This window comes from Gorilla gorilla, chromosome 17 (assembly GCF_029281585.2).
Source record: "Gorilla gorilla gorilla isolate KB3781 chromosome 17, NHGRI_mGorGor1-v2.1_pri, whole genome shotgun sequence".
Taxonomy (NCBI): Eukaryota; Metazoa; Chordata; class Mammalia; order Primates; family Hominidae; genus Gorilla; species Gorilla gorilla.
Genome location: NC_073241.2, coordinates 63,444,124 through 63,463,474, shown reverse-complemented (window position 1 = coordinate 63,463,474; position 19,351 = coordinate 63,444,124). Strand labels below are relative to the sequence as shown.

The 19,351-nt window shown below is 39.0% G+C and overlaps 1 protein-coding gene across 9 annotated transcripts in view; it reads left to right on the top strand.

Annotated features, from left to right (window-relative positions):
- The first annotated feature begins 945 nt into the window (after nucleotides 1–945).
- The window catches only part of NOL4 (nucleolar protein 4), a 384,666-nt gene continuing 366,260 nt past the window's right edge, over nucleotides 946–19,351 (top strand). For 2 of the 9 annotated variants that reach the window (XM_019014260.4, XM_055368023.2), the window contains exon 1: nucleotides 951–2,903. In XM_019014260.4, the coding sequence (XP_018869805.3) occupies nucleotides 2,640–2,903 (264 nt within the window). In that variant the 5' untranslated portion in view covers nucleotides 951–2,639. Of the gene's footprint in view, nucleotides 2,904–3,341; nucleotides 3,874–19,351 lie in introns of those variants that run through there. The other 7 variants (XM_031003772.3, XM_019014261.4, XM_055368016.2 and 4 more) reach the window with 6 other exon arrangements.

Here is a 19,351-nt window from a genome sequence, read left to right as displayed (position 1 = left end):
AACCAGCTTATTCTTGAATGACTACCCCAGGACCAATTATCTTTCCAGAAACTTCCAGGAAACACATGACCAATATCTAACTAAATTGAGCTCTGATGCCACAAAGGGAAACTTAACAGAGTTGCTCCTGTGAAGTATACCCCACTAGAAGGGTGGTTCAGGATATCTTCTGTCCAATTGCGTGTTTCAAATATTTATGTATTTAAGATACTAAGATTTTTTAATGTGAAATATCTAAAGATTCACCTCAATAAATTGAAAGTGATATTTTTCCCCTGAGTCCCTTGTATTAGATTCACTTGTGACTTCATTGGACAGTGTCTTCTCTGAGCTCTATGGTCTAATACGTATTGAACAAAAATTCAAGGACTCAACAACTGATTTATTTTAGCATTTCTTTTTAATACAAAAGAAGGAAATAAAAGAATAAAAGCAGTCGGGGTGGCCTCTGGAGAAGGGGAGCTGTTGTTGCAGGAATCTTGCAAGTTAATGAGAATTCACCCGGGACTCAAGAGGGATGGAGAGAGGGGGAGAAAGGAGATGGGGGAATGGGGTGGGGGGATAAAAACTCTTCCTTTGCAGCTGGCCCTTTCCCTCATTTGTTGCTCCAATAAGCAGTAATTAGGTCCTGAGCTAATGGTGTCAGCTGATCTGCTGTTTTTAGGCTAGACCCAGAGGAATCTCCATGGAAACCCTGCTGGAGTCGTCCCCCCACCTGGATGCTGCGTGCTCCTTTCTGCCACCTGGCTGCCGCCGGGCCCGCTGCTACCTCCTTCTGCCTCTAACCTGCAGCCTGCAGCATGCGCACTGCCCCCGGGATCCCTAAATGGGACAATTCTGCCCGTGACGTCAGCGCCCAGCCGTCTCCACAGAAACTTTTGTCCCATTGGCCAATCAGAGAGCTTGGAAGGGGCCGGGGAGGGTGGGGGGAGGAGAGGGGAGTGGGAGGGGTGGGGGTGAGGGGAGAGGCGAGAGGTTTAGTGTGTGGAGCTGCCTGCGCTCCGCCCGGGCTGTCAGTCCCGGCTCCAGCCGCCGCGAGACCTTCCCGGAGACGCGCGCACACACAGCGCACCCCCTGCACACCGCACACCCTCGCTCCCTTGCTCACACACACGCACACACTCAGCCTGGCCGAGCAGGAGCCACTGACCATTTTGCAAGTGTCAGGACCAGCTACAGCGCGGTGGGCGCAAACATCCCGCTTTCCCTTTCCGGGATTTAGTCTGGGAGACGACGACGAGGGAAGAAGGTGGGCTCGGACGCAGCCCAGGCGCCGGGCACTGGTCGGGCCGTTTTCCTGGCAGAGCCGCTCCCCGGGACGGGCGCGGGCCTCGGGTGAGAGTAGAATAAAGAGGAGCGGCCGCAGCCACCGCGCGAGGAGGATGGGAACTCCCCTATTTCCAGCTCTGGAAACAAATGGATGGAAGTCCTGAATGGAGCAACTGCTGACTTCATCTGCTTGGAAAAATAGTCCAGAGGAACTCATATTTGGCTACTCAGAGCAGTGGAGGGGGTGTCCATGACGTGGCAGGGGGAAAATAGACAACTGAAACCTCCCGTGTGAACTGCAAACTGTGACCAAGCAAGGGGAAAATGATCTTTCTGTATATATTTTAATTTCGTGCAAAGGGTTTCAAGCATCTGTATCCTAAACTTACTTATATGTCTTGTTCAGCAGAAACCAGAGGAGTCCTGTCTGGGGGTCCCATCATTATTCGGGATACCCGCCGCCAGCGGCCTGCCTTCGGTTACCCACATCCCCCTGGAACGGATATCTGTTTGGGGCACTACAATCTATCCTGTAGAACTATGGCCAAATCTCCATCAATGCTTTGCTAATTTCTGGGACTTAACTCGTAGAATCTACATACAGGGCTGGAATTTATTCAAAATGCATCTGAAGAAATGACATTTTAAACCGTTTTTAAAAATATCTTGATAAAAAATTCTGTAAAACAGAATTTGATAGGTTTAAAAACATGACAGGTAAGAACTTTCTCTTTCTAGTCCCTTAACACCCGTCGTGGGGAAGGTCAAAGCAGGACCCAGGAGGAAGGAGAGATCCGGGACCCGTGTGCCCTTCGGGGCTCAAAGGCGCTGGGCGGGCGGCTGCTTTCGGGAGAGGCGCAGCCCTCACTCCTGGACCACGGGGCCAGTGGCTGGGGAAGCTTCTGGGGCGCGCGCGGGGAGGCGGCGCTGCGCTCCACCTGCCCAGCCCCGGACGCAGCCTGGGGGCGAGGCGTCTAGGGACCACCCCAATTCAATATTGGGATTTTTAATAAACCAAGGAATGGGATTTTAATTATTCAAAACCCAGCTCCTCTGGGCCAGAATGGTGTTGGGATGGTCCTGGTCACAAAATATTAAAGAGACCGACCGCTAAGGGAACAGGAAAAACGTCCGAGACAGCCGTTGCAATTACGAATGGACCAGACTTGGTAGCACGGGGCATTGATTGCTGGTGCCCAACCGGACCCTCCTCCCCTCTTCCCATCCCTTCCCCCACCCAAAGCAGGCTCCCGCGGCGGCCGGGACCTCGCATCCCTGCAACGTGGCCGGGGCTGCATTTTTCATGAGCCCAGGGTGAACAGGTGCGAAGTGCGCTGGGAGCATCCGGCCAGCGGCCGGGCGCGGGGAACATGGAGAGCGAGCGCGACATGTACCGCCAGTTCCAGGACTGGTGCCTCAGGACTTACGGGGACTCAGGCAAGACCAAGACGGTGACCCGTAAAAAATACGAACGGATCGTCCAGCTCCTCAATGGCTCCGAGTCGAGCTCCACGGACAACGCCAAATTTAAATTCTGGGTCAAATCGAAGGGCTTCCAGCTGGGCCAGCCGGACGAGGTCCGCGGGGGAGGCGGCGGCGCCAAGCAAGTGCTCTACGTGCCTGTCAAGACCACGGTGAGTGACTCGCCTTCCTCTGTTATTTGTCTGCCGGAGCAGCCCGGCGGGGAGGGAGGAAGGAGAGAGGCGGGAGAGAGGGGGAGCCGTGAGCCGCCGTTGGCTCGTGTGCCCCCTACCTTCCTCAACCCCCTCCCCAAGTCGTCCCCACTCGCATTAGCCAGGCGCGTTTTCCCCACTGTACAGTCTTTGTGGTCCTTTATTTTAAAGCGGCAGCGCACCTCCAGAGCTGGCCTCCCTCCCCGCCTCGGGTTCCCGGACCGGCTGCAGGAGCTTCCTTCCCCGGGTCGGGCGGCGGCGTCTGGCGTCCTCGGGCTGGGCCATTGTCCCATGTCCTTCTCTGGGCGCCTGGCGCGTGTCCCACCGCCGCCACCGCGCATAAAGGCCAGGCTGGAAGCCCGGCCGCACGCTCTGAGAGCAGACGAGTCTGATCGATAGTCTACAGTGTCTCCTTATTGGCATAAAGCCCGAATGTAGCGCTAGCGGTGGATGTGGGGTTTTCCCCAGGACACTGTCAGGTTTTATCGTTAGATCGCTGCCCGGGAGGCACGGGGCAGCCCGAATGCCTCGATCACTCCCAGAGATCGTTGCCGCGACTGTTGAGATTGTAGATAAGGTCCTGGAGATTCCTCCTCCCCGCCCCCCCATTCCCTTCCTCACTTCCCTCTTCCACAAATAAAGCCGCAGCTAGAAGATGAACAACAAAGAAAGATGGGTTTAGGCGCTATCGAATGGTGTGTGTATTTGTTCCTTTTTCTGGGGTGGCTCTAGTCTCATGGCCACAAAGCTCTAGCCCAGGCGCCGCGAGGCACTGGCATTGAGAGCCCAATGCATCTCAGCCTCACGCTGCAGAAGCCAGTGGGGCTGGGGAGCCGCAGCAGCGTCGATTTCCTTCACAAGAAGATGGGAACTGTGGGCTACAAGTAGGATGGCACATCTGATGCAGGAGACCTTTCTGCATCATGCCACGGTGGGTACTCGCCTGGAGTAGGGATGGGGGAGGCTATCTGGCATCCTTTGTATTTTTGCCTCGCTTTGGGGTTTCTTGAGCATTTCTTCCTTTCCCCCCTCCTGTACTGGCAACTGTTTCCTGGTGCAGTATTCCTGGAGGATGCTAGAAAGGAGACTCTTTGAAAGCTATTCTATCTCTAATGGAGGTATATTATGTTGAATTGAAAATATGTGCATGAAAAGTTATTTTTTAAAGCATTATTTGGAAGGGTCTTTTAGGTTTGGAAATCAGTTTATGGTTTCCTGAGATTAATTAGAAATAGTTGTTTGAAGGATGTATATTTATTTTAGAATTTATATAGAAATTGGGAACCAAAAATAAAAGTGAAATGGAAACACACATAAAAGTTCTGTGGTGGTTGTTTTTTTTTTTTTTTTTTTTAACAATGTACTATTGTTGGGAGATTTCTAAGAGATGGACCTATAAAGGTGTCTTCTCCTTTAGCATGTGGCACTACTAAAGACAATGGTGAGATTATTGTCTGGCTTTCCTAAATAATGAGGACTAGATTGGCATGAATTAGAACTGAGGTTTATTTACATCTGGATGAGCCAGAAATCTGATATACAGAATGAAGTGCTTTGATTAATTTGTATTGGGAATAATATCAATAAATGATGTGGAAAAATAATTTATTGTTAGAATTCAAAACATAAACATGCGTTTTCCTTTGGACAAAACTGAGCTAACTGAATGGATAAAATCATTTAAGATATCTTTGCTTAAGGTATTATTTCATAATATCATGTATGTTTTAAAGAAACACTGTTAGTTGGGAAGTTTATTTTTCATTCCTTTTATGTTAAACTTAGGTCCCTCTAACTGTCAGATAGCTTCACGTGGATATTGGTACAATGAGTTTATACTCATATGGATTTGACTACACCCACTATATGTGTTAACATATGTGTCCTTTTAAAGGATTGACTATTTTAAATAACATAAATTTCTAACAATTTTAGAGATACTAAGATCATCATAAATGTCAGTTATTCAAACTAGCATTCACACATTCATATACCACTATTTTCAGTCAAAAATTTATGCAGAATAGCTAAAGAATTACTGCTAAGACATCTAGTATAGAGTGACAACTTCAGGGATAATATTAAAGTAACACGTGTTTCTCTATTCAGTAAAGATTCCATATATTTATGGGAGAGAATATAATTCATCAGGTGATTGTTAGATAATGGTTCTCATATAGTATTTAAGAGCTCTGCTTTTCATTCAAGCCTGTTTTGAAATATTGAAGAGGTTTTTAATTTATGAACTCGTCTATTGCTCTTTATAAAATTTTTATACTGCTCCCGACATAGAATTATAGGCTCCTCCTTCTCTGAGAGACAGCCAATCATCATTTCAATGAGTTAAAAAATAAAGGATCCCCTTTTATCATGTGTTTCCCTACATCTCAAATTATTCCTTCCTTAACGATACATTGATTTTTCTTTCCGATGGTAGGAGTACAGTCACCAAGAAGACAAAAATATATTTTCTCTTAATTCCAAGGCATATATTGATCAAAATAAAATACTGTATTTGAATGGTATTTTCGTGCAGACTAAGAATCATTCTTAGCTGCTTGAGGTTTGAGGGTTCGCGGCTGGCTTTGCTGTCAGTAAGAGATGCTTTGCTCCTGATGTTGCAGTAATCCACTGCTACTGATAATTAGGCATCATTACTACTGCGAAAAGGGAAAGAGAAAAGGGGAGAGGACAGGCTGAGGCTAATTATCTACTTTAGTTTAATGAAAGAAAGAGAGACTGATGGCACCTGGGAGGTTATACTAGAACAGAGTAGACATACCACATAGACTTAATTGAAACAAGACTATCTTTAAGTCTCATAGTTAAAGAAGCTTGGTTCTACTCTTATTTTCCCAAAAGAAATATAGCTTTCCAACTACTCTTCCCCCTAAAGCCTAAACTTAACTGATGATAAAATCGAGCAAGTTACAACTGACTTAAAATAAAAATATTGACTACTGGAAAGGATAAATATGTCCTTTAATATTTGTCCTGGTCATGTCTAAACCTGAGGGGACATATCTGTCACTGATGTTTAGACTGCTTTTTGATGGAGTAGATACTGTTTGGTCACCAAGCAACAACATCCGGCAACTCAGCCATTTTAGGTCTGGTGTGGGACCTGTGCTTTTGCGAGCCCGCCTGCACTGCACACGCACGCGCACGCGCATATGCAGTTTGTTGAGCAACCCATCTGCTTTTTAGATAGTACCACTGTTATTTTTATACATTCTTTCATTAAAAGTGTCAGAAATTTAGAAGAATGAAATGATGAATGACTTAAAACAGTTCCGAAAACGATATAGCAAATGGTTGACATTGATTACATCCAACTTTTAAGCAGCGATAGTTTTAAATTCACTTAACTATGGTAACTCTGTTTTACACATTTGGTAGTTCCAGTGTAGTTTGTTTTTAGAAGCTTTTGATCCTGATTAACGTTTTCTGGCAACAATTAGTGGAAACTTCACACTTGCAGTTTAAACTACCAGAACACATTATACCATTTGATATTGTGAATAGTAAACTTAGAAAAGGAGAAAATTTATTAAACGCTCTTTTTAAAAAGTCCACTGCATTGTATAAAACATTAGGAATTTGGTAAGCCCATGTTTTTGTCTTTCAGTATCAAGCAAAGAAAGTAATGAATATGAATATTGAAACTGTATAATCAAAATATGTAATATTTTTCTTAACCTATATTTGTAGGAACAGACACAAAGGTCTAAATTATGCCTTTCTTATATATATTTCTTTCTTATATTTATTCCAATACAGGTCTTAAATGAATTTCCATCCAGAAAGGAAAATGCATTATCTTTAGTTGTGCCATTTACAAATGATGATTTATTCAGTTCTGCAATCTGTAGCCTCAGATTTCATATTGTTCTTGCTGTGCATACTACTAATTGATTACTGTACAGTGATTATAATGAATATTCATGGACTGACTCATAAACAGTAACTGTTTTTGTTATTTTTCTGACTGTGGTTTTGGTCATAAATCCTTTATGCTACATCAGAGTGAAAGAAATAATACCCCATGAGGAGTCCTGTATACCTTTCCACCTGGCCTAACTTTATGCCTAAGGCACCTATATTAGGCCTTGATCTGGAATCTGCTACAGACCCAGTTATTTATCATGATACTTTGTATCTATGACACAAAGACAAATCATCATAGTGGTCACTGAGATGGAAGCACATTTTTGCTTCTATAGTGGACATTGCTGTTGATAGCCCATGCATTTTTCTTTTCATTAAAGTACTTTGGGAGATCCTGTAGCATAGGATTTGGGGGTCAAATAGATCCCAAGAATGAATATCAGCAATGTGGCTTATTAGCTGACTTAGTGATTCTTTGTGGAGTTGTGAAGAATAAATCATCTATGACAAGTCCCCAGCATAGATCAGCTCGCAGGGAACAGTGGGGACCAGTAGTAAAGGCCATTCTGGCTTGAGTATTAAGGGGCAGGAGATTTCCTCTGAATATAAAGAGGAAATATGACCCTGTTCCTGTATGAAGACTATCCCACACTTATTTCTTGAGATACCAGTTTTTTATTTTTCCGTTGGTTCTTCCTTGTCCTATTAGTAGCCACAATAGGGAGATGGGGCACGATTTGGCACTCGTATATATTTCTTCTGTAATCTTCCTTAGTTTGCTGGGATCCTGCTCCCTACGGGTTTACTCTCTAGACTCACTGCATAAGACGGAGGAATGATGAAGTAGAAAATACAGGCATATGGCAGGAGAACTTTCAAGGACTTTAATTTTGTGTCAAGTCTATAAAGACCTTTTCCTAATAGCTGTTGTGTTTGCTAAGACTTTCACTCTTTGTTTTTTGTTTTTTTTTTTTTTTTTGGTCTAACTGGGAAAGATTAATGTGAATCTACTATGTTTTAGGTTATATTCATTTTTACAATCTTTATATAACAAGATAAAACAAACTTCATGGATAGCATAGATGGCAAGAAACATGGCATAGTGAGAAGAGTGTTGATTTTAGAGCACAGTTTAAATCCTGGCTCTGACGTTTACTGGAGTTCTGAGTCGGCTAAAGTTTAACTAAAGATGCAGTTTCCTCTTGTAAAATGTTACTATTAATACTAGTCTTACTAGTTAGACATAGTTAGTAGTGTATGTAATGTATACTAACATATACTATATATGCATATGCACACATATATACACATACATATACACACACGTACACACAAGCATGTGGTATATGTAGCAAATGCCGGGCACATAGTAAATGCTAAAAAAAAAGTTGCTTAAAATATGATTCATAGAACATGAAAATCACGATGTAATTATAATTAGGTATATTTTATGAACTCAAAATCACATTGCAACACGGAGCTAAAATACAAGGTCAAGCGCGGTGTCTCATGCCTGTAATCCTAGCATTCTGGGAGGCTGAGGCAGGCGGATTGCCTGAGCTCAGGAGTTTGAGACCAGCCTGGGCAACACAGTGAAACCCCATCTTTACTAAAATACAAAAATTTAGCTGGGTGTGGCCGTGTGCCCTTGTAGTCCCAGCTACTCGGGAGGCTGAGGCAGGAGAATTGCTTGAACCCGGGAGGCAGAGGTTGCAGTGAGCCGAGATCGCACCATTGCACTCCAGCCTGGGCAACAGAGTGAGACTCCATCTCAAAAAAAATAAAAATAAAAAAAAAGAAAGAAATACAAGGTATACTTGTATGTATTTATGTACATATGTATTATTAAGATTTATTCTACCTACTCCATTTTTGGAAGAAAAAATGACTGTTATTGTAAAAGTGATACTGTCTCAGTTTTTTAAAAAAGTTAAATGAAAAGGAAAGAAATAAAGAAAAAGTCATACCAAATGTCCTATCAAAATATAATTACCGTAAGCTAATTAGGAACGTCATTCTAGATTCCTCTCTAGAAATATATGCCAAAAGAAGAGTCGATAAAATGACTGATAGCTGCATATGGACAGGCAGAAATAATTTTCTAAAACTAGGATGATGATGATATGCTAATTTAAGTAAGAATAAGAAAATATAAGATTGTCAATGCGACAAAAGAAGAAATACATAAAATTTAATGAATTGCTAATAGATAAATGTTTCTTCTCAAAGATATTTATTCCTGAAGTTAATGGAAAAGATTAAGAAAAACTTTAGGATGTTGAATTACACTTATTTTACCAATTACAAATTTCCATTTTATAAGTATTATTGACTTTCTCTAATGATAAATGAGAAGCATATTTTCACTTCTTCCCACCTCCTTGTTTCTTAGATCCTGGTTTACATTTCATTTCACTTATTATATTATACTTATTATATATTATAATTTATTATATTCATTATATTATAATTATGTTTGTGTTAGGGTTGTTGATATTAATGTTAAATTATATAATTTCATTTTAAACATTATTTTCCTATTTAAATGTTTATTATCTGTTTTGTTATCTGGTTTCCTTTACCTCTGAATTCCTTGATTTGATTGACTCTAATTACAGTTTATCATTTTTTTCCTAAAGTAGGTCCATGCTCCCTATTCTTTGAATTTTATATACAATTGAGAGTATTTGTCTTTTACCTTTATCCTTGAAGGACAACTAACCAGATGCAGATTCTGTATTTTACTTTTTCTCTCAGAACATTATAGATATTGTGTGTGCTCTGTAAAATTCTAAGGCAAATTGATTTTCCCAAATTTCATGAACTGTTTACTTCTTTATCCTTGAAATTAAATTATTTTGCTAAGATATATTTGAATTTCTTGTATAACTCTATATTTTGTCCTGCGTAACTGTGCCCCTGTTTATGACTTCAGTTAGGCCTGTGTTCTGGTGACATACTGTATATCTTCTGAAGTCTAAATCTGTACAGTTGATCCTTGAACAACACAGGTCAGGATTGCCTGGGTCCACTTGTATGTGGATTGTTTTCAATAAGTATTTGGAAAATTTTTGGAAATTTATAACAATTTGAAAAAACTCTCAGATAAACTGCATAATCTAGAAATATAAAAAATCTAAGAAAAATATATGCCATGAATGCTTAAAATCTATGCAGGCACTAGTCTATTTATGGCTTAATAGACTACCTTTTGGCTAAGGCTTGCAGTCAACAGTAGACTATTAGTAGTTAAGTTTTGGGGGAGCAAAATTATATGCAGGTTTTCAGCTGCAGAGGGTGTCAGTACACCTAACCCCAGGTTGTTCAAGGGTCAGCTGTATTTTGGATTTTCTATTGGGTGTTTCCACCAAGATATCCCAAAGTATCTCAAATTAAGTATGTCTAGAAACACATTTTTCTTCCTTCCATTTTCCCATCCGAGGTCCTCCGAACTGACACATCTTTTTCTTATTCCCTCTCTCCATGGATAGCAGCACAACTTTACTTACCCATACAAGGTGAAATTTGTATGGCAGCCTTGATTTCTCCCTCTTATAGTCAATGTTCAACTGTTGGCTGATTCTACTAAACTAATATTTCTTGAAGCCATCAGATTCTCACCATATAATAAAATATGCCTATTGCTTGATAATTTGTTAAATTTCCACAAAACTATTTTGAAGAAAGATTTAATCTCCAGTACCTGGCATAATGGGTGATGCATTTTGATGTTCAGTATTAATGGAATAAATAAAAATCACTTCCCAATCTGACACCACATAATGGGACATTATACAACAGCTTCTTATTTACCACCACACAAGAGCTTTTTAGTTTTATCTACATCTATATCTATCTGTCCAACTGTCCATCCATCCAACTATGTGTTTTAATTGTGATAAAAAACACACAACATAAAAGTTACCATATTAATCATTTTACATTGTAGACTTAAGTAGTGTTAAGTATATTCACATTGTCTTGCAACAGATCTCCAGAGCTTTTTCATCTTGCATAACAGAAACTATATTATTCAACAGTTACCCTTTTTCCTTTCTCTCCGTCACCTGGTGAAGTGCCATTTTAGTTTCTGATTATATGAATTGAACTACTTTAGATGCCTCATATAAGTGGAATCATACAGAATTTGTCTTTTTATAACTGACTCATTTTACTAGCATAATGTCTTTAAGATTCATCCATGTTATAATTATATGTGACAAGATTTTCCTCCTTTTAAAGGCTGAATAATATTCCATTGTAGGTGTATGCCATTTTGTTTGTCCATTCATTAGTTGATGGCCATTTGGATTGCTTGTACTTCTTTTATTGTGAGTAGTGCCGCTATGAACACGAGTGGGCAGATATCTCCTCAAAACCCTACTTTCAATTTTTCTGGATATGTACACAGAAGCAGGTTTGCTGGATCATATGGTAGTTCTAATTTTTTGAGGATCCCCCTACTAATAATAATAATTTGAAACAAAAAGTCCCTTTAATCTTCACAATAGTCCTATGGTATTAACACTTTTTATTATACTTATGTGAAGATTATGGTTTACATTAAGGTGAATTTCTAAAAATCACACAGCTTGGGACAAGAAACCATTTGGATTCTAAGGCCCTTGCTTTAAATCACTGGTTTCCAAATTCTAATGATAACGTAACTCAATTGCTAAAAAAAATTCCCCCATTATATACACTTTTATAAACTACAGCTATATAACACTGTACCAATACTTAACCCATTATAAACTATATTTAAAAGTACAGATATATTGGGCTGAGATTAAAATATATATAAATCCAAGTTTTAACATTTCCTTCTTCACCTCAATAGGTTATCTTATGCACTGCCTGAGTGCACACATACCAATTTGAATACCTTATTCTAATCCATAACACCATATTGCCTCTCAGAGAACATTGAATTTAAGACTTTACACTCAGCTAAAATACTTTCTGTCATCTTGTAATAAAATATTTTTATATGTAGAGGGAAACTAAGGAGGAATAATTGTTGACCTCTTAGTTATTAGTACATTCACAACTACAAAGATTTCCCATTGGAGAAATCCTACTAAAAACTCAAGTGGAGAATTCTATATGGAGTACTTATTGAAATATGGACCTTTTAAAAGTAAAATGAATGTTTCAAATGCTTCTCAAAACATTAGGTTCATGCTTGAATGCAATATTCTAAATTTTACCCCATTTTTTCTTGCTTATACTTCTTTGATTTTATACCTGTCTTAGTCCATTTTGTGTTGTTATAACAGAATGGTTAATTTATAAAGAATGAGGATTTATTTCTTACAGTTCTGAGGGTTGGGAAGTCCAAGAAGCCTTCTTGCTGCCTCATCCCATGTCAGAAAATAGAAGGGAGCCCTTTTGTGAAAGAGAAGGGAAAGGGTCTAAATGCATTATTTTATTAGGAACTCACTCCAGAGATCATGACATTAATTCATTCATAAGAACAGAGGCCATGCGCAGTGGCTCATGCCTGTAATCCCAGCACTTTGGGAGGCCGAGGCGGGCAGATCACAAGGTCAAGAGATCGAGATCATCCTGCCCAACGTGGTGAAACCCCGGCTCTACTAAAAATACAAAAATTAGCTGGGGGTGGCGGCGCGTGCCTGTAGTCCCAGCTACTCAGGAAGCTGAGGTAGGAGAATCGCTTGAAGCCGGGAGGCGGAGGTTGCAGTGAGCCAAGATTGCACCACTGCACTCCAGCCTGGGCGACAGAGTGAGACTCCATCTCAAAAGAAAAAATAAAAATAAAAAAAAATAAGTAAATAAGAACAGAGCCCTCATGACCTAATCACCTCTTGAAGGTTCCACTTCTCAACATTGTTGCATTGGATATTAAGTTTCCAACACAGGAACTTCGGGGAACACATTCAAACCCTGGCAATAACCATATGCCTCTATCTACCATGAAGGGTTCTTCAGTGTTTTGTACATTGTGGTAGTCAGAATCCTAGGATGAGTCTCAGATGACCCCCACCCTTGTATAATCCCTTCTCCTTTGAGTGTGGGCAGCATCTGTGAACATGAGGAGCCCCGTAACTCTCATAATTATTATCTTATATGGTAAGGCTGACTTTAAGAAAGGGGGGCCTTTCATGGGGATCTGATTTAATCACATTAGCCTTTTAAAAGCAGGGAGTATTTTCCTGGCTAGTCCAAGAAGGGGAAGTCAGGGTGGTTTGAAACCTAAAATGTACTTGTTGCAGAAGTTCTCTCTTGCTGAAATGGAATGGGGGCATGTGGTTAAGAGCTGAGAGCAGTCTCTGGATGCTGAGAGCACTCTTGGCTAACAACGAGCACAATAATGGGGACTGTAGTTCTACAACCACAAGGGAATGAATTCTGCCAACAGCCTGAGGGAACTTGGAGGTGGATTTTCCCTAGTGGAGTTTCCAAATGAGAATGCAGTTGGCTGACACCTTGATTTCAGCTTTATGAGAACCTGAGCAGAGGACCCAGTTAAAACATGCCAGTCTTCTGACCCACAGAAAATGAGATAATGTTTGAGAAGTTGTAAGCCATTCAATTTGTGGTAATTTGTTACACCGTAAAATGGAACTGATACATAGTTCTTTAATGTAAAATTTACCAAAAACATGTGTGTAATTAACAGGTCAATTTTTAACAAGCGTATTTGACCAAGATTATTTGTGGTTTAGGATACAGCTGAAAATAGCTTAAATGTTCTTTTCCTCTAATACCTTATGTATTGCCATTTCTATGGTTTTTGATGAGATGGTCTATAATTTAGTAAAAGATGTAAGCTCTCACAGATTATTTGACATATTTAGTGACTAATGACTCTCATTAGGAATATGTATGTATATAAAAGTTACTTTGATTTTTCTCTAAATGTTTTTATTTTTGAACATTATTTACTTCATGATATTCCATTCATCTCTTGAGTAGAATACAAGGTAGCTTACTGTTTTAGCAGTAGGATGGAGAAAGACAAGTACACATATCAAAGGAAATTGTTATTCTCATAATTATAATTAATTTACATTAAAGGATTTTTGAAAACTTACAAGAAAATATAACAATATAATATTTGTTCTAATTTATTAGAAATAACCATTCTATAATTTTATTTTTTTAACTTATTTAAATATTACACATTTTGAAGAAGATCTGCCTAACATTTGGGGAATAGAATATAAAAAATAGCAGTAATTGGCAAGTCTTTTTCTTTTGTCAAGATACTGGAGGAAATTGTAAATTAGTCTCTCCTCTCTACGTTGATTTTATTTTGATTTTCTTCCTTTCTATCTGAGGTTTATTCAATAGCCTCTTGTGTTCCACTCCTTCTAATTTTAATCAAATATTCATTTGTGATAGTTATTCTCACAGTTACGAGTTTTTGAAGTGTTTTGGAGCTGTTAGAAAATTGGAAGGTTGAGAAAAATTCAGAGAATAAATTTAAGAAGTTGAAAGACCAATTTTGAGAATAAGGAACAACCTTATTGGTTCTCACTGGATGTAACTACAGTTGCCAGATGGCTGAAGGGTTTTAGGGGTTTAATCTAGGGCCATGGGGTAAAGCTAAGAGGCACATATGGGGATCTAAGGCCTAGCCTGGTCATACTAGTGCCATGCTCTACCCAATTGACCTAATTAGATGAGATTTTTCAAATCTAATATCAAAGGTTTGTTTGAATATCAGATGTGGGTCATTGTTCTCTAAGCACTCTCTGTTTACATGGTCATTGTTGTTTACCTGAGGCCAAGAAAGAATTTTTGCTATGTTGTTGCTCATTTTTCCTCTGTAAAAGCTACCATCACAATCAATTAGTTTGATTGTTTGTTCTTACTAATTTAGAATATGTAATTCATAATTAGCAGTAATTTGAACAGGGGTAAGATGACATTCACCTTGAACTACCTATTAAAGGAGGATTTTTCTTTTCCTTCCTTCCTTCCTTCCTTCCTTCCCTCCTTTCTTTTATTTGAGAGTCTTACTCTGTCACTCAGGCTAGAGTGCAGTGCTGCGATCTCGGCTCACTGCAACCTCCACCGTAAAGGAGGATTGTTCTACAAATTCATGATAAGATAGCAGAGGGGGCATACTTTTCTACTACGAGAAAAAACTTTTTCTTAAACTTTCTCTGTCCTTATATAAACAAATTATATATCTATTCCACTATAAATGGTGCTCTAATGTAAAAATTAGGTGTTATAAGTAAGTACCCTTTAGCTAATTTGCATTACTTTGTTGTAAATGCCTAGTATTTTCAAATAAAAAAGGTCACTCTCTAAAATTAAAACTTAATCAACATAGTTAATCAATACAGTGATATCCAAAGTCACTTTAAAGTGACAGAATGGCTATAACACTGTATGACCAGACTGTAACTTGCTTGAAAACTTACTAAAAGCTCTTTTAATAGAGCTTCACTAGTGAAGTAACACTAACTTTCTCTTTCTTCTGTATAACATAATGACTGATACCCAGGGCATGGACAGGCTCACTCATAGTGATCTGCTCTGTAGTTATTTGCGCTTTGTGCACATACAGTAGAGTTGCAGGCATAGCATTGGTTATGTTTTTCCCATACTATTTTTTGCTAGTTTCACTTATAATTATGTGATTTAAATATATCATAAACTGAGAAAATGAGTGCAAAATTTAAATTCAGTGCATTACAAAGACTCAAAATAAGGGTGAGTTACTAAAAAGACCTATGGGAAAAAAAGAGAACTTCGAATTCTGAACTACTTAGATTGCTTTACAAGTAATTACTAACTTCCCATTCTACTTTAAAGTAATTGAAACTGGAAATTACAGACAATGTTTCTTGGAAGGGTTATACACTTGCAATGCTCAACATGCTTAATGACTCATACTTAAAGATCTTTGTCCTATCACAAAAGTTTAGCAAATAATTATACATTAGTATATGTTAAATGGAAATTTAATATTAAGAAATATATGATCTTTTATGCCTTCCAACTTTAACTTCTTGTGACTGAACAGCTTCACAATTGATAACAAGAGCTTTTTAAATTAACATAGGAAGTGTTAATAAGTTTTTGGTCAGCCATAGAACTATGAATTAAAGATATAAATATTGGATGTGCCCATAGAATAATATATTGTCTTGATAACTGAGGAACTTAGTGTTTCCTGAAGGGTTATCCCTATTATTGAGGAAAATATTTATATCCATAATAGCCTGAGAACCCTTAAATACTTGCCATTATTTTAACCTCTTTAAATCAATATTTAACCCCTTTTAATTATTTGCATTTCTAACTGCCTTGACCAGAGAGAATTCACGGGTTGAACTGTTGCCAATGATGGCACTATTTAACAGTTCTATTTCTCAGTATAAATTAAGTAATCTTAGGTTTTATACTACTTCAATTTCTTGTGAGTTTTGATTGAGTTCAGAGTCTATATTTTAACCAGTCTATATAAACAAATGAGACCTCCAAAAATATAATCACTGGGTGGCTGTTGAGAAGAGGAGGGCAAATGGATGTTAGGGAGTCCACTATAACCTGACTCGCTTAGAATTTTCCCTTTTCTATAACCATTTTATCTTGGATTTCAGTTCTCTTGCCATCCTGTTCATCCATTCTAGTTCTCTTGCCATTCATCATGCCTAATGAATGGATTATTTTAAAAAATATAATACCTAGCATATTTTTTAGAGTTATGGTTTAAAATATAACTTTCAATTCTGCTGTTTTTTATCAAAATTATTACCATCAACATTTCTCAATGTTGCTACATAATAATTATTTTTATGCCTTTACAAATAATCAAGTATATGTATTGTAATTTTATTTACCATTTCTATATAACATGTGATTTTACTTATTTCTTTTTTTTTTTGGAGACAGAGTCTCACTCTGCCGCCCAGGCTGGAGTGCAGTGGCATGATCTCAGATCCCAGGTTCAAGCAGTTCTCCTGCCTCAGCCTCCAGAATAGCTGGGATTACAGGCACCCACCATCACGCCCGGCTACTTTTTGTATATTTAATAGAGACAGGGTTTTCACCATGTTGGCAAAGCTGGTCTCGAACTCCTGACCTCAGGTGATCCATCTGACTCTGCCTCCCAAAGTGCTAGGATTACAGGCATGAGCCATTGCACCTGGCCAATTTCTTGCTTTAAATCCCCTTTCCCAATGAATTATGATAATTACAGTTTTCTTTTCATTTTTTCGAGATGGAGTCTCGCTCTGTTGCCCAGGCTGGAGTGCAGTGGCACCATCTCGGCTTACTGCAACCTCCGCCTCCTAGGTTCAAGTGATTCTCCTGCCTCAGCCTCCCAAGCATTTCAGGCTACAGGCATGCACCACCATGCCCGGATCATTTTTTTGTGTGATTTTAGTAGAGACGGGGTTTGACCTTTTGGCCAGGCTGGTCTAGAACTCCTGACCTTAGGTGATCCACCTTGGCCTCCCAAGGATTAATCCTGTGCTAGGATTACAGGTGTGAGCCACTACGCTCAGCCAATAATTAGTTTTCACTTAAAAATGTATATGTGTCTGTTTGTATATTACAACTGACATTTTGAACCTTGGAGGACTTTATATGAATCTTGTTAGTAAGATTCTGAGAGTTTTTTTTTTTAATCTTTTTCTTGTCATCTAGCTGAGGACATCTCATCTATTACCATGCTTACCAGTCACCTGAGGATCTTGCTAAAATGGACATTCTGGGTCAGGGTAGGGCTCATGAGTCTTTTTTTCTAGAAAACTACCACAGGGTTCCAGTGCTGGTTAAGCTCACTATGAACAATCCCTTCCACTGATTATACTAAAAACTCTGGAAGGAATATACAACATAACTCCCTGAGGACTCTGAGAAACAAACAATAGCAGGGAAAATGAGGATGGATGTCAACTGCAAGTACACAGCACAAGGGGTGAGTTTCCTTTGCCCTGTCCCCTTCATCTACTGGATTTAATCTAAGGGCAGCCTCAGTCATGAAACTGCACAATGAAAGCAGACAATACAAATTTTGAAGAAAAGCTCTTTCTGTCCAGAGGACCAGGAATAGGGTTCCTTGACACCTGCAGAATGTGGAGGGATCACCATGTCTATTTTTTTCCTCCTATTTTCACTAATAGCCTAGCATGAGGGCAGCCCTGCTCATGGAGCTGCACTGCTGATGTGATGGTGGCAGTGCCAGCAGAGAGGGGCCTAAAAACCTCAGTGGAAAAACCTGTCTCTGGCCAGAGGAACAGAAAACAGAAGTTCCCTTGGTCCCTGTGGCAAAAGAGTGTGTGTGACATTCTCTTTTTCAGGACTACATGTTCCTGGAGATGGCCTCAATCCCATGGAATTGTGTAACAGTGCACATAACTAAAACTCTAAGAAGTAAGAAAGTTTTCAGGCAAGAAACATCAGAAAAAAAGTAATCTGTTGGGAATTAGAGAGTGTGAGGGAAATTCCAAAGAGAAGATCCCCTAAATCTTGTATTAACTGTGTTCATTGTCAAGCTAAGAATGTGCAGAATATATGCGAAGCACCATGGCAAAGTCTTTGAGAACTGAAATATGATATAAACCACTGCACAAACCAAGACTGACCTCTGAGTTGCATGGATGCAAGGTAGAACCAAAGAAACATATCAAAATTTAAAAACTGAACTGACATTGGAATCATTAACTGTGAAGACAAGACAGAATTTTTGGTGTCAGTCTAATGGGATTTACTGCATGCTATCCAAATATTTTTTTCCAGAGGATTTTAACAAGACTAAGAACTCCACAACAGTATTCAAAATGTTCAGGTTACATCTGAAATTATTTGGCATATAAAAACAATGAAAAGGGAACAAATCTTAAAAAAGAAAAAAATCAAAAGATGTCAACCCTGAGTTGGACCAGATGTTGGAATTATAAAGGATTTAAAGGCAGCTAACATAATCATGCTCTATATTGAAAATGCAAACACTCTTGAAATAAATGAAAAGATAGACCTTTTCAGCACACAAACTATCAAAAGAATCAAATGTCAATATTTGAATTAAAAAATACATGATAAAAATTCACTAGGTGGGCTCAAAAGTAGAATGGAGATGGCAGATGAAAGAGTCCATGAATTTAAAAATCATGGACTCAATAGAAATTATCGTTGCTGAAAAACAGAGTAGAAAAAATATTTAAAAAAACAGACTCAGGAATCTGTAGTACAGTATCAAAAGATCTAATATTTGTGCCGGTGGAATCATAGAAGGAGAAAACAAAGGAATTGGTAGATAAAAAAAATAGAAAAATAGTGGCTGAATGTTTTCCAAATTTGTTCGCAGGCCAATTCAAAATGCTTGGTGGAACTGAAACAAGATAAACTCAAAGAAAAATGATTCCCAAACACATCATAATTGAAACTAATGAAAGAAAACCATCTTGAAAGAAGCCAGGGGAAAATTACACATTATTTATAGGCAAACAGTAATTGAAATTACTGCAGACTTAGTCAGAAACCATGAAGCCCACAAAACAAAAATTTCTAAAATGCTGAAAGAAAATAATTGT